At 32.9% G+C, this 15,459-nt stretch overlaps 2 protein-coding genes across 3 annotated transcripts in view; both read left to right on the plus strand.

Moving 5' to 3' along the window:
- Positions 1 to 2,126: 2,126 nt before the first annotated feature.
- Positions 2,127 to 5,630, plus strand: snrpd3l (small nuclear ribonucleoprotein D3 polypeptide, like). Its single transcript, NM_199760.1, is given in 4 exon segments — positions 2,127 to 2,243; positions 4,093 to 4,226; positions 4,333 to 4,525; positions 5,422 to 5,630. Coding segments are annotated over 3 exon segments (387 nt in total). The 5' UTR covers positions 2,127 to 2,243; positions 4,093 to 4,100; the 3' UTR covers positions 5,490 to 5,630.
- Positions 5,631 to 8,159: 2,529 nt separating this feature from the next.
- The window catches only part of camkk2 (calcium/calmodulin-dependent protein kinase kinase 2), a 74,561-nt gene continuing 67,261 nt past the window's right edge, over positions 8,160 to 15,459 (plus strand). For both annotated transcript variants that reach the window (XM_073935072.1, XM_073935071.1), the window contains exon 1: positions 8,160 to 8,246. The gene's annotated coding sequence lies outside the window, so the exon portion shown is untranslated. The remainder of the gene's footprint in view (positions 8,247 to 15,459) is intronic.

Here is a 15,459-nt window from a genome sequence, read left to right on the forward strand (position 1 = left end):
AAATTATGATTTTGCACCAAATTTCATTCAATGTTGGAATTTTTTTGTTGTAATGTCAGCCATTAGTGACGATCTCTCTCTCTCATCAGCATAGGACGTTAGTCTTGTTTTTGAATTTGCCACTATGCTGACACACAGGCATTTGTAGCTGTGATTGATGAAAGTTAAATGACTTGTACAATTAAATTGATTCAACTTAAAATTTAAGACAGCGCCTTTTTTACAGTGTATTATACTTATACTTATTATATTTTTATTATATACAGTTAAAGTCATAATTATTAGCCCCCCAGAATTATTAGCTACTCTGCTTTTTTTTTCTGTTTAACGGAGAGAAGATATTTTCAACACATTTCTAAACATAATAGTTTTCATAACTCATTTCTAATAACTGAATCATTTTATCTTTGCCATGACGACAGTAAATAATATTTGACTAGATATTTTTCAAGACACTTCTATACAGCTTAAAGTGACATTTAAAGGCTTAACTGGGTTAATTATGTTGGCAGGTTAGGGTAATTAGGCAAGTTATTGTATAACGATGGTTTGTTTTGTAGACTATCCAAAAAATATATATAGCTTAAAGTGGCTAATAATTTTGACCTTAAAATTGTTTTTAAAAAATTTAAAACTGCTTTTATTCTAGCTGAAATAAAGAAAATAAGACTTTCTCCAAAAGATAAAATATTATCAGACATACTTTGAAAATTTCTTTGCTCTGTTAAAAATCATTTGGGAAATATTTAAAAAAGAAAAAAAAATCAAAGGGGGGCTAATAGTTATGACTTCAACAGCATATTTTTGATCCATTTTATATATATTTTTGATCCAAACATCACAACAGCGTTCATTTTTGTTAATTTTTTTACGTTAGCAATTTTAACTTCATGGGGACCTATTATGCAAAAATTCCCTTTATAAGAGGTCTAAACAGTTGTGTGGAACAGTCTGTAAATATAATCACCTTCTAATGGTAAAAATATATTAATTTTAGTCTGCAGAAAAACTTTGATTGACATTCTCTCTTTGTAGTGACAATCTGTCCCTCATTAGCATATTACATTAGTCTTGTTTTTGAATCTGCCACTATGCTGACACACAGGCATTTGTGGCTCCCCTTTTTAAAAAAGGGCTGGGAACACAATATCATTTGAATTTAAAGCGACAGTAACCAAAACGACATCAGAGACTTTTAAAGATTTCACAAACTTTATATCTTGTAAAAAGGGCCATAAAAAGTCCCCTTTAAATCAGTTTGATTGATGTAAGTTGAAATTACTAAAATTAAATTGATTCAACTTAAAAATTTAAAACAGCAACAAATTTTTTACAGTGTATTATGGTAATTACTTATATATTTTTAATGTATGAAATAATGAAATTATGATTTTTGGCTGGGTCAGTTGGCATTTCTGTGTGGAGTTTGCACGTTCTCCACGTGTTGGTGTGGGTTTCCTCTAGGTGAATTGAATAAACTAAATTGGCCGTAGTGTTTGAGTGTGGATGAGTGTGTTTGGGTGTTTCCCAGTACTGGGTTGCAGCTGAAAGGGCATCCCCTGTGTAAAACATATGTACGATAAGTTGGCGTTTTATTCCGCTGTGGTGACCCCTAATGAATAAAGGAACTAACCCGAAGGAAAGTGAATGAATGAATGAATGAATGAATGAATGAATGAATGAATGAATATTGCTATACTAATTTGAAAGATAAAATTGACATTATATTAAATTCAATTGTTTTTAACAATGTGAATAATTCAATAATTGTAATAAAAGTAAAATAAACATCTTATATATTATATCATAGCTGTATATAATACAATATACAATATTTAAAAAAAACTGTTTTAATAGGTTCATTCTATCGATTTTATTTACAGTTCTTCTCATATATTGGATTTCAAAGATAGATTTAACAAACTAATTACAATATGAATATTTAAAATTAAATCAAATTACTTAGATTAACTGTTTATTATGAATGTGACACTAATTTGACTCAGATTTAAAACACTAAATTAAATTATTTTAAGTAAAATGCACAATTCGATGCTGCCCTCTTGTGTGCGAGTCTTGAGATGTTTGCTGCGTAGTTTTAATACGGACTTCACCTCCCAGGATGCAACTGGTTTTCAGGAAAGGGCGGGGCTTTTGCTTTCAGGTGCATTGTGGGAGCGGGAAAACGTCGCACAAGCTCACGTTGTTCCGCTGCTGTGTTTCAACGAATCTGCAGATTCAAGGTACTGTAATGCTTTATGATTATAACCTGATAACTACGTGGGGTATTTTGCGTGGTTCTGTGCTAAAATATACAGTCCTTTTTCGATTATTTAGTAGAGGAACATATATTTCGGTCATTCATTGTTTGCATTCACGCGACTCGTTTGAGAGATCAATCTTGGATATTCATTAATGTCTATCGCTTCATCCTGTTATTGAGTTCAGTAACGTTATAAGTCAGTTTTTACAAGTACCGTAGCCAAATGATTTTATGGTGTTTCATATTCTAGCGTGGATTCTTTCCAGCTAACGTTACATGTTTAGAACATGATTCTTAAACGAATGATTCGTAAGAGTCGGTTCATTTTATTGAATCAAAAGCAAAAAAGGTATAATAAATCGTTCTAACGAGTCGGTTATTTTAAATTACTCAAAAAATATGACATATTATTTTTTTCTATTTAAGAGGTGACTTTGGGAGTTATTTTTTGTTTCATAAAACTAAACCTGGCTCTTATAAATAAAATCCAAGTCAAAGGGTAACCTTTGATATTCACAAAACATATACAGTCAAAAGCTAAAGTTAAATGTGTTATAACTATATATTTGAGTTAAAACTACACTCTGATTTCGACAGTATAAGCAAAAAGGCTGTAATGGTAATATACACTCACTTTTTACACATTCTTCATTAATCAGAAGCAGTCTACTTCAGATTCAGTGACGTTACGAGCTCCTCCCATGCTTACTGATATATATATATATATATATCAAAGACATTAAGGGGATGATACCAGAACAATTTTGAGCATGGTTGTTGGAAGATGTTGTAGTGATGCTATCATTGAGAAACCAAGTAAGACACAGGACAGCTAATGAAGGATCCAAATACAATTTTGATACCCATTATCAATAGGAAAGTAGCTAAGCAGAATCACTCTGCAATATTGCCGAGCAACATTGCTCAAAAATAGGTTTGACTAAAATGTAAGTCTGAGCCGTTTCATCTGAAAGAAACATACACTGAACTGATCTTAATGCATTTCCGTGTGTGTTTTGGTTGGTAAGATGGAAAAAATCCTAAACTTTATTTGATAGATTTAGAGCAGTAAGAGGGTAAAGATGCTAAATAAAAGTTTAGTACACAGGCAACAAATAGTATAGCAGGAATTTGACCTGACAATGTAAAAAATGCAAACAAATAACAAACTCTCCTTAATATGAAGAACTGTAATGTCACATGAGTGCAGCAGTCATCGGATAAACCCAAAGAAAGGGTTTGTGTGCCCGAGACGAGACGCATGCTGTAAATGCTCCACCCTCTTACAAGCAGTAGCTCATTTGCATTAAATAGGACACACAACAACTGTGTTTGGGGGGCATTTACAGCATCAGTCTGTGGAAGAAACTGAGCATTATGTACAGTATTACCTTAAACCCCCAGCCTGTGCACATGTTTAGCCTTTTCATTAAGGTCTCCCGGTGACATAATGATGTGCATGTTGTCGTCAATATTGTGGATGGGATGAGGTTGAATTATCAGCAAATTTTCACTTTGAAAGAACTATCCCTTTTATAACCATTGGTCAGTGTCTGTTGTCTATATATATATATATATATATATATATATATATATATATATATATATATATATATATATATATATATATATATACACATACATACATACATACACCACACACACACACACACACACACACACACACACACATACACACACACACACACACACACACACACACATACACACACACACACATATATATACACACACACACACACACATAGATAGATATATAGATGTATAGATAATATTTTTTTGGTAATTTTGTTTTTTTTGTCCCACAGTTCAAAACATGTCTATTGGCGTACCCATCAAAGTCCTGCATGAAGCAGAGGGTCACATTGTGACCTGTGAGACAAACACAGGTGAAGTGTACAGGGGAAAACTGATCGAAGCAGAGGATAACATGAACTGCCAGGTACTGCTGAACTGAAGAACAGTTTATCCCACTAAAATCGCATTCTTTTAATGTCTGTTGTCTCGAGTCATGCAACTGACTGCGTTTCTGTTGTGCTGCGAATCAGATGTCCAACATTACAGTGACCTATCGAGATGGCAGAGTGTCACAGCTCGAGCAGGTCTACATCCGTGGCAGCAAAATCCGCTTTCTCATTCTGCCTGACATGTTGAAAAACGCCCCCATGTTGAAGAGCATGAAAAACAAAAACCAAGGAGCAGGAGCCGGTAGAGGAAAAGCTGCTATTCTCAAAGCTCAAGGTTAGTTATTTTAAAAAAAGTTACCTTTTTTTTTAAATTCATTACAGTGTTTGCAGTCATATTGTGTAATTTTTGAGCCTTACTTTGCATTGCATTGGCAATGATTGTAAGCTGCGCCAGAGATGCCTTGAGACGGCATATTTTCCATTAAGCTATTGTTTACATTAAAATATTTGTTTACAAAAGATGCAAGAAATGCAATTGCTGTTCAAAATATTATTTACAGGATATACAAGAGCTATTTTATTTAAAAGAGATATGGCTAGTTTTATACTTTTAATATGAAAAGCACAGAAAATAATTTATTTTGTTTTCAAAAGTGCAAGTTATTTATTTTCAGAAAACTGACTGTTGGTTTTAGGTAATGTGTGTTTTAAATTGAGATCTTCAGTGTTGATGATCAATACATAATTATAGATAGTGTGTGTTCTTCAGTTATTGTAAAATCAAGCAATGCAACCTTCATTCAAAAATCTCTCACTTGTAATATCTAAACATACTTATTTGTCAAAGCTTGTCAGTGAAATATGAGGGCAAAACACACACACACACATACACACACACATACACACACACGCACACACACACACACACACACGCACACACACACAATAATCATTCATTAATCGTGATCTAGTTAAAATGTTCAAGTAATTGAGAATTACACTTTAGACCAACTCACCCAGCCCTAGTCAAGTGCTCTTTAGCCAAATCAATAATTTGCATGGTTTCTAATAGCATTTGTGTATTATAGAACTTTTCGATTACATGTAGATTATACTGACGTTTTATATTTGAGATGGTGTCACTGAACACTGTTTGTAGCGGAGCGGGTTAACATTGTTCATGGGAAAAGCTTAAGGTGAAATTATGAACTGTTTATGTTTCCGTTACAGTCGCAGCAAGAGGCCGAGGTCGAGGAGGACCAGGAGGAAGGGGAAATATTTTCCAGAAAAGACGATAATGGGAATCCTGTTTCAATTGGAGTCATTTTGTACAGTTTTTTTCTTCTTTTGAGAAATTGTGCGCTTTCTGTTTTTTGTTTTGGTAAATTTGGTGAACTTGCCGTTTTGCTGATTTTTCAATAAAATTTTGTTTCACTTTTCTCATGTAATCAATGACTTTTAATAATTCAGATGAATCAGTCTATCTAATTGCAGCTCATTTGGTTTATGAACAGTTGAACACAGCAGGCCCAGCATTAATATCTGCTTTATGCAGGTGAGATGGCAGCATTAAAGTTGAGGGAAATCACAACTATACTTTTTTCAGTATTTTATGTTTTTGTTATTATAAAATGAATACATCTAGATTTCTTTTAGTTTGGATTTAGGTGTTACTGTTGTACTTTTTTTGTAGACTACTTTTGTTAACTTTCAAATTCAAAATATAAATGCTGGTATTTAGAGCTTTTTAACAATTAGTCCAAAAATGCCATGTTTACAGATATGTTTATTGATTTTTTTGACAACTCAATCTTGTTGCTTTCAGATTTTCTAATATAACATAAAAACAATAGTTTTCTTTTCTCAAATAATATCTGTTTTTTTAGATCAATATAGGTTATTTAATAACATATTAAAAGTCTATTTGGTATTTAAAATCCAAATGATTTAAAATCTTCATACTTTCCGACTGTCAGCGTTTTCCTACATTTCTCATGTAATCAATTGTTTTTATTAATTCAGATGAATGAGTCTATCTAATTGCAACTTATACACAGCTATACTTTTTTAAAATTTATTTATTATTGTTATTTTTTTTAAATTACTATATAATAATAACTTAGAATGAATATATCTAGATTTCTTTTGGTTTGCATTTAGGTTTTACAGTTTTCCTTTTGGTAAACTACTTTTGTTATCTTCCAAATTCTAAATGTAAGTGCTGACCTTCAGACCATTTTACATCAAATAAATAATGGTCGGAAAATGCAGTGTTTTTAGCCATGTTTATTGTTTATTAGACAGCTCAATCTTGACGTTTCTTCCAGATGTTCAATCATAACTTTAAAACAATGGTTCTGTTTTCTCAAATAATATCTGTTATTTTTAGATCAATAGTCATTTCATGGCATATTAAAGATCTATTTGGTATTTAAAATCCAAATGATTTAAAATCTGCATACTTTGCCACTGTCTTTCAGCGTTTTTCCATATTTCTCATGTAATAATCGCTTTAATTCAGATGAATCAGTCTATCTAATTACAAATTTGGTTTATTAACAGTTAAACACAGCAGGCCCAGCATTATTACCTGCTTTATGTAGGTTAGATGAAAGCCTTAAAGTTAAGAGAAATCACAACTACCTTTTTCAGTATTTTGTTTTGTTACTATAATATAATAATAACTTAAAATGAATATATCTAGATTTCTTTTCCTTTGGATTTAGGTTTTACAGTTTTCATTTTTTAGAAACTACTTTTGTGATCTTTCAAATTCTAAATATAAGTGCTGGCCTTTAGAGCATTTTACTTTAAATAAACATTGGTTAAAAAAGTGCTGTGTTTTTAGACATGTTTGTTATTTATTAGACAGCTCAGTCTTGACGTTTCTTCCAGATGTAATGTAATGTAATGTAATGTGTATTTATATAGCGCATTTATTGTGTATGGCCATACACCCAAAGCGCTTCACAATCATGAGGGGGGGTCTCTCCACACCACCACCAGTGTGCAGCATCCACTTGGATGATGCGACGGCTGCCACAGGACAACGGCGCCAGTGCGCTCACCACACACCAGCTATTGGTGGAGTGGAGGGACAGTGATTGAGCCAATTCGGTGGAGAGGGGATGATTGGGAGGCCATGATCGTAAGGGCCGATAGAGGGACTTTGGCCAGGACACCGGGGTTACACCCCTGCTCTTTCACGAGAAGTGCCTTGGAATTTTTAATGACCACAGAGAGTCAGGACCTCGGTTTAACGTCTCATCCGAAAGACGGCGCCCACTGACAGTTTAGTGTCCCCTTCACTTTTACTGGGGCATTAGGACTCACACAGACCACAGGTTGAGCGCCCCCTGCTGGCCTCACTAACACCACTTCCAACAGCAACCTAGTGTTCCCTAGTGGTCTCCCATTCAGGTACTGACCAGGCTCAGCCCTGCTTAGCTTCAGTGAGTAACCGGTCTTGGGCTGCAGGGTGACATGGCTGTGGCTAGATGTTCAACCATAACATTAAAACAATAGTTCTGTTTTCTCAAATGATATATGTTATTTTAGATCAATAGCCATTTAATTACATATTAAAAGTCTATTTGGTATTTAAAATCCAAATGATTTAAAATCTTCACACTTTGCCACTGTTTTTCAGTCGCCCCCCCCCCATTCAAGTTTTTGTTAAACGTAACGTTAGCTCGTGTTTTCTGAGTAAAACTGACTTTTAGGAAATTACATGAAACAGTAAAAACCAAAAGTGTCATTTAAGACTTCCCTCAGTGTGTAAATAAATACATTTCAGACCGAGCACATGTGTTCAAAATCAAGTAAAGCTCACTATGAAGTTCAATTAATGAAAGACCGCTGATCTCTGCCTGTCCATCACTATACGCAGTTCCACCTGTGACCGTTAGATGTCGCCACTCCTCTCACATTTACTCCCAGCAGAAGCACCTCCGTCCCCCGCTGCCCGCACATCATACCATATCATAAACCGCTACCATTACTGCCAGCGAGCTAACAACATACCCTTCAAAAACAGCAGCTCATAAACGGCCGAGGTAAGCAGAAAATATTCAACTAACCACCCGCGTTAAACCTTTACACGGTGACACGCGTGAACATACGCGGACACAGTGATGTTATTAATCCGCGGCTGGATTTTCCCAAACATCTGTTTCGTAAGAGATGCGTTAGCCTGCTTTAGCAAAATAACAACAAGCCTTCAAATTATTTCCCTGATGCAATCAGCCATTCGAGTGCCAGTGTGTACATGAAGCTTTTATTGGTAATGTGCGTGAAATTGCGTTACATGGCAAATCAGGAGCCGTCAAAGCCTTTATACGCGTCTAATATTGACAGAAGATCGCATACAGTACTGTGAGAAGTTGAGTTATTGTACGAATGTGGCGCGTTTGGTCTGCTGATTGAAAGAAATATTTTGTACTATTGTAAGAATTCAGTCGGACAGTTGATGTGTTTTAGTTAATTAGTGAATGGCATTGTGCCATCCCAAGCGAAATGAATCAATTTTTGATGTATGACAGGACAGGGCTCTGTTTAGTTAAAGTTGACATAGCAAGGTCGTATAAACTGTCAGGACAGCATGATATTGTAGGTAAATTCCCCTCAATTTCTGTTTTCAAACGTGTATTGGAAAGTTATTGTAAGTAGGACCAACGTTAAGGGCTAAATTGTTGACATTATATATATATATATATATATATATATATATATATATATATATATATATATATATATATATATATATATATAATTTCTTGCTTTATATTTGATATTTTATTTATTATATTTGATCCTGCATAAGAAAACTTGTCATAAGTGTATTTGTTTTTAAAATTGAGGTTTAGACATCATCTAAAAGCTGAATAAATCAGCTTTGCGTTGATGGTTTGTTAGGGCAGGACAATATCTATATGAGACACAACTGAACAGGGTTTGACAGCTGTAGTTGAAATAGCAAGGTCGTAAAACTGTCAGAACAGCATATTATTGCAGGTAAATTCCACTTAATTTCTATTTTCAAACATTTACTGTGAAGTTACTGTGTAAGGTTAGTAGCAGTAAGGTTTAAGGCTGAATTGTTGACACATGTAACAAAAATTATTTAGTTTCTTGCTGTATATTTTATACTTTATTTATTATACGTGATCCTGCAACAGAAAACCTCTCATAAGTGTATTTGTTTTTAAAATTGAGGTTTAGACATCATCATTTTAAAAGCCGAATAAATCTTCATTGAATTGATGTGTGGTTTGCTATAGTACATGATAATATCTATCTGAGATACAACTGGACAGGGTTTGATAGTTGACAGTTGTAGTTGAAATTGCAAGGTTGTAATCTCAGGAAAGCAAGATATTGTATGTAAATTCCACTTAATTTCTGTTTTCAAATGTGCATTGGGAAGTTAAGGTAAGTAGGACTAACGTTTAAGGCTGAATTGTTGACACATGTATTGAAAAAGATTAATCTTCTTGCTATATATTTGATATTTTATTTATTATACGAGCCCCTGCAACAGAAAACCTGTCATAAGTGTATTTGTTTTTAAATTGAGATTTAGACGTCATCTAAAAGCTGAATAAATCAGATGTATGGTTTGTTAGGGCATTATACTATCTGTTCGAGATACACAACTGGACAGGTTTAATGGTTGACAGCTGTAGTTTGTAGGTTGTATAAACTGTCAGCACAGCATGATATTGTTTGTAAATTCTACTCAATTTCTATTTTCAAACGTGTACTGGGAAGTTAAGATATGTAGTACTCCGTTTAAGGCTGAATTATTGACAGATGTTTCAAAAAATGATTTAATTTCTTGCTACACTCTGGAAAAAAAGGCACAAGAGCTGTCACTGGGTTGGTACCTTTTTAAAAGATACACATTTGTACTTAAAGGGTTTATATTGGTACCTCAAAAGCTTATATTTGTACCTAAACATTTTAAGAGGAACTCTTTTGTACTTTGTACTTACTATGTAACCTTGAGGTATTAATAGAGACCCTTTAGGTACAAATGTGTAGCTTTTAAAAAGGTAACCAGTGACAGCTCTCCTTTATTTCAGAGAGAGTGTATATATTTGATATTTTATTTATTATACGTGATCCTGCAACAGAAAACCTGTCATAAGTGTATTTGTTTTTAAAATTGAGATTTAGACATCATCTAAAAGCTGGATAAATCAGCTTTGCATTGATGTATGGTGTGCTAGGACAGGATAATATCTGTCCGAGAAACAACAGGACATTAAAAAAAAAAAAAAAAAAAAAAAAATCCGGAATCTGAGGATTCAAAAAAATCAAAATACTGAGAAAATCTCCTTTAAAGCTGTCTAAATTAAGTGCTTTGTAATGCACATCATTACCAATCATACGCTGAGTTTTGATATATTTACAGTAGGGAATTTATCTTCATCGAACTTCATTAAAGGAAAATTCATAATTTTGACCCAATATTTGGCTATTGCCAAAATACCTGTGCAAAATCAGACTTTCTTTTGTCATCCAGGGTCACAAATCAGTGCGAATTTATATGTAAAATGTAAACGTGTACACACATGTGATGTACATTAGGGCTTCTCGATATTGGAAAAATCTGAGGATCCACGGCCGGCTGGAAGTGCGAAACGCACATCAATATAGCAGCATTTATTTGACACTGACTGCATAACAATAATCCATATTTTTACAGTATTGTGACGGTTTGGGTTAGAGTAGGATTAAACATTAAAAATGTGTAGAGAGATTTAGATGAAATCAGCAATTCGAGTGTCATTGTGCATGCAGCTTTTACAGATAATATGTCCGAAGTTGTGTTTGTTTGTAAACCAGTAGTGATTATTACATATACTCTGTATCTAATATTGAAATAAGGTCACATAGTAAGTGAAGTTGTTTTGTTCTATGATTGAGGCACATTTTCCAGTTTGATATGAAGTAGCATTTTGTAGAATTTGAAGGCATTCGGTCAGACAGTTGATGTGATTTAGTAGTTAATGAATGGCTTTGTGCCATCCCAAGCGAAATAAATCAATTTTTGATGTATGAGAGGACATGGATTGATGAGAACGGGGTTGACGGTTTTTTAGTTCAAGCTGAAATTATAAGGTCATTAATTTGTTCAAGAATTCACTTCACATCTTGCTGCATATTTTATTACACAAGTTACACATATGTATAAAATAAAAAAGTGAAGAGACCACTCAAATTCACTGTTTTTCTGGATTTACCGCTTTTATAGGTGTGGGTTTGAGTCAAATGTGAATTTTAGTTTTATTTGGCACTTTTAATTTATTTTATGCAAACATAAAATGCCATGGCAGCATTTTTGCTAGAAATTCGGAAGAAATGGCATCAGTTGTTTATAGAATAAAACAAAAACAATGTTTTACTCAAACACATAACTATTCATCATAAATTGGGAGAAACTGGATATTCAAGTGGTCTTTTAATGTATATTAATCTATAACATATATAAAAGAAAAGGTGATCATACTAATTATCTCAACATTAGGTTAAGTAAAGCTTTTTGCTGACAAATAGGTCTTACTAAAAAACATAAACAATAATAATAAATATTTGGTTTGTGGCTGTGCTTAATTAGAGTTAATCAAATTGTTCTACACATGCCTTCAAGATTTTCTGGTATAAAAAATTAAATACGTAGCTTTGTTACTTGCATAGCTTAATTTTTGCGTAGAAAAGCAAATTAGGAGAATTGAATAATAGCTGTTTTACAAGCTAAAAAATTTATTTTTATCCATATACTGTGTACGTTTCTTTTTTCCTTTCTTTTTTTTAAATATATATAGCAAGAGGGTGGACAGACTGATTAGAAACAAGCCAAATATTATACATATTTAATCAAATAATAAAAAATAAGCTACTTGACATTTGTAATGTGTTTAAATGATAAAAGTAAATGTTTTTTTTTTTTTTTTACATTTTAAAATGCATTACAAAAGAATACAAGAACTCCAAGAACACATGAAAATAACAACAAACAATACAAAGCAGTACATATTTAATACGGCAGATAAAATATTTTCAAAATAGTAATAAAAAACTAAAGTTAACTAAAATAGGAATAGTAAAAAAAAAAGACTAATAAACTTTTACAAAATAAATACATTACAAAAGAAAACAAGAACTCCCAGAACACACGAATATAACAAGCAATACTATATGTAGCAGTACATATTTAATATGACAGACAGAGTATTTAAAATAGTACTAAAAATCTAAAGTTAAATAAATAAAATAGTAATAGTAAAGAAAAAGACTAATAAAATGTTTTATTTATACATTTTTACAATATATTACAAAAGAAAACAAGAACACATAAAAATAACAAACATTACAATATGTAGCAGTACATATTTAATATTGCAGGTATATAATAATACAATAATATCTAAAGTTAAATAAATAAATTAGCAATAGTAAAAAAATGACTAACAAAATGTTTTATTCATACATTTTTATAATACATTACAAAAGAAAACAAGAACTCCAGAAACACATGAAAATAACACAAAACAATAAATACAATATGTAGTTGCAAGTATTTAACATTACAGGTATATAATAATACAATAATATCTAAAGTTAAATAAATAAAATAGTAGTAGTAAAGAAAACGACTAATAAAATGTTTTATTCATACATTTTCACAATACATTACAAAAAAAAAACAAGAAAGCATGAAAATAACAACAAACAAAACAATATGTAGCAGTACATATATATTTAACATGACAGATAAAATATTTTAAATATAGTAATAAATAACTAAAGATAAATAAAATAGTAAAGAAAACGACTAATAAAATTTTTTATTCATACATTTTTAGAATACATTATAAAAGAAAACAAGAACGCATGAATAATAACATCAAACAATACAATATGTAGCAGTACATATTTAACAGCAGATAAAATAATTAAAAACAGTAAATAATAAAATAGTAAATAAATAAATAAATACATAATAGTAAAGAAATAACTAATAAAATGTTTCATTTATATTATTTTAAAATATATTACAAAAACAAACTCCCATGTACACATGAAAACATCAGCAAACAAAACAATATGTAGCAGTATGTGCTTAACATTACAGATATATGATAATACAATGATAAATAACTGAAGTTAAATAAAATAACAAGTCAAAAAACTACTAATAATAAAAAAAAGAATTTAAACCAAATCAAATAAAAACAATCCTACACATATATCTGATTGTTAAAGTCAGAATGTTTCCACATGTTTACAAGAGACAAAAATGGCACCTGCTTTGTAGAGTGACCCAGTTAGTGTAGAATTCAGCATCCTTAGTTGATTTTCATCCTGTCTCTTTGACAGCTGACAAGTGAAACCCGTGAAATCACTGGCTGTGTATCAACATCTGTTGAGCTGCCTGCCTGACAGTATTTTTGCCCATCAAAGGCACTTTGAAGGGTTTGCATGTCCTAAAATGCTTTCTAGTTCCCTTATTTACTAGGTTTTGACAGCAGTTATGTGATGCGATAAATATACATGCATGCGAAGACATTACATGTCAGCTGTGCTTTATTATTAACAAATCATATTTAGTATCCACTGACTTGTGTTTTCATGTTGCCTGGGTGTCTAAAATAGTTTGCCTTGTTTGGAGAGAGTGGCATAAGGCGGTCTCTGGAGGGCTTCTCCCTGTGGAATGAGCCGTTCGGTTTGAGTTGAAATCTAGTTTTAGATGATTTGGATGAAGTTGTTTATCTCTCAAGACTCATGTGCAAAAGTGATCGAGATTTATTTTTTTTAGTTTATGAAATGTGTTTAGATCCAACTAAAAGCCAACATGATGGCATGAAATATTCACAGACTTTACCATTTATTTTAAAACTGCTCCAAGTTTGATATAGTCTGTTAAGGAAATTATTACACTAGTCATGTTGCTAGTTAAGAAGCTCACTGGTTTGAGTCCCGGCTGGGCCAGTTGACATTTCTGTGTGGAGTTTGCATGTTCTCCCCGTGTTGGCGTGGGTTTCCTCTGGGTGCTCCTGTTTGCCCCACAGTCCAAAGACATGCACTACACTATAGATGAATTGGATCAAGTAAATTGTCCGTAGTGTATGAGTGTGTGTGAATGTGAGAGTGTATATGTGTCTCTCAGTACGGGATTGCGGCTGGAAGGGCATCCGCTGGATAAAACATATAACAAAATAGTTGGTGGTTCATTCTGCTGTGGAGACCCCTGATAAAATAAGGGACTAAGTAGAAGGAAAATGAATGAATGAAGGATTGTTGGCACTTGCAGTAGGTGTCTGTTGAGAAAGGAATTTACTCTGAAACTACCAGAATTCGATTTGGCCTGCTACTAGAATTACCATTGCGGTCGTTCTGACCGTTCTCATATAAGACGTCATATAGTCATATTAGAGCTGCACGATTCTGGCTAAAATGAGAATCGTGATTTTTTTGCCTAAAATAAAGATCACGATTTTCTCATGATTCTGTAGAAATATAATAAAGTTTAGGATGAGTGAGCTATTGTTATTCTCAAACATGTGGAAAAACAGCAATAGGCTTTGTGTAGCTGTACTGTTGGTTAAAATGCTAAATTTTGTATAGACTTGGAATGGTGGACTTGAACATACTTTAGATTTGTCCTGGTCATTAATGCTGATGATAATTCTGATGTTGAATTATTGTGTTATTGTGTTAATCTGTAATTTCCTGCTTAACATCTGTCACGGATGTGATTTTCGTGAATACTGAAGACTGGGTGGGTATTTTTGCATTTCGGTGTATGTGTTTGATTTGCATTGCATTTTTGGATACTTTTTGGGCTGGAGTCAGTCAGCTACATCTGGCAACACTGTTTGTGCTTTCGGTTTCATTTTCACTGCTAAGAGCGGTTCACTTCCCGTGTGGCTCTGTGCCACAAACTGAATGTTATTTACAACTTTATCACCTGGTATTCACAGTATATGCAGGTTCTGTTCACTAAAGTAGACTTCATTCAGCGTGCGCGCACACCCTCTTTGTGATAACAGCTGATGGTCAGCTCACGTCACGTGTGATTTTGCAATCGCAAATACATTAGATGAAGACAGAAATTACATTTTTGAGGTGAATTATATCTTATAAATACAGCATGTGACTCTTTCAACACCATTTAGAGGTGTCCACGTTGCTGCACAACGTATGTTAAACAATGTGAAGACACTTTTGCTTCTCTCCTGAACTTGATAATGATTGACAGAA

This window comes from Danio rerio, chromosome 21 (assembly GCF_049306965.1).
Source record: "Danio rerio strain Tuebingen ecotype United States chromosome 21, GRCz12tu, whole genome shotgun sequence".
Lineage (NCBI taxonomy): Eukaryota > Metazoa > Chordata > Actinopteri > Cypriniformes > Danionidae > Danio > Danio rerio.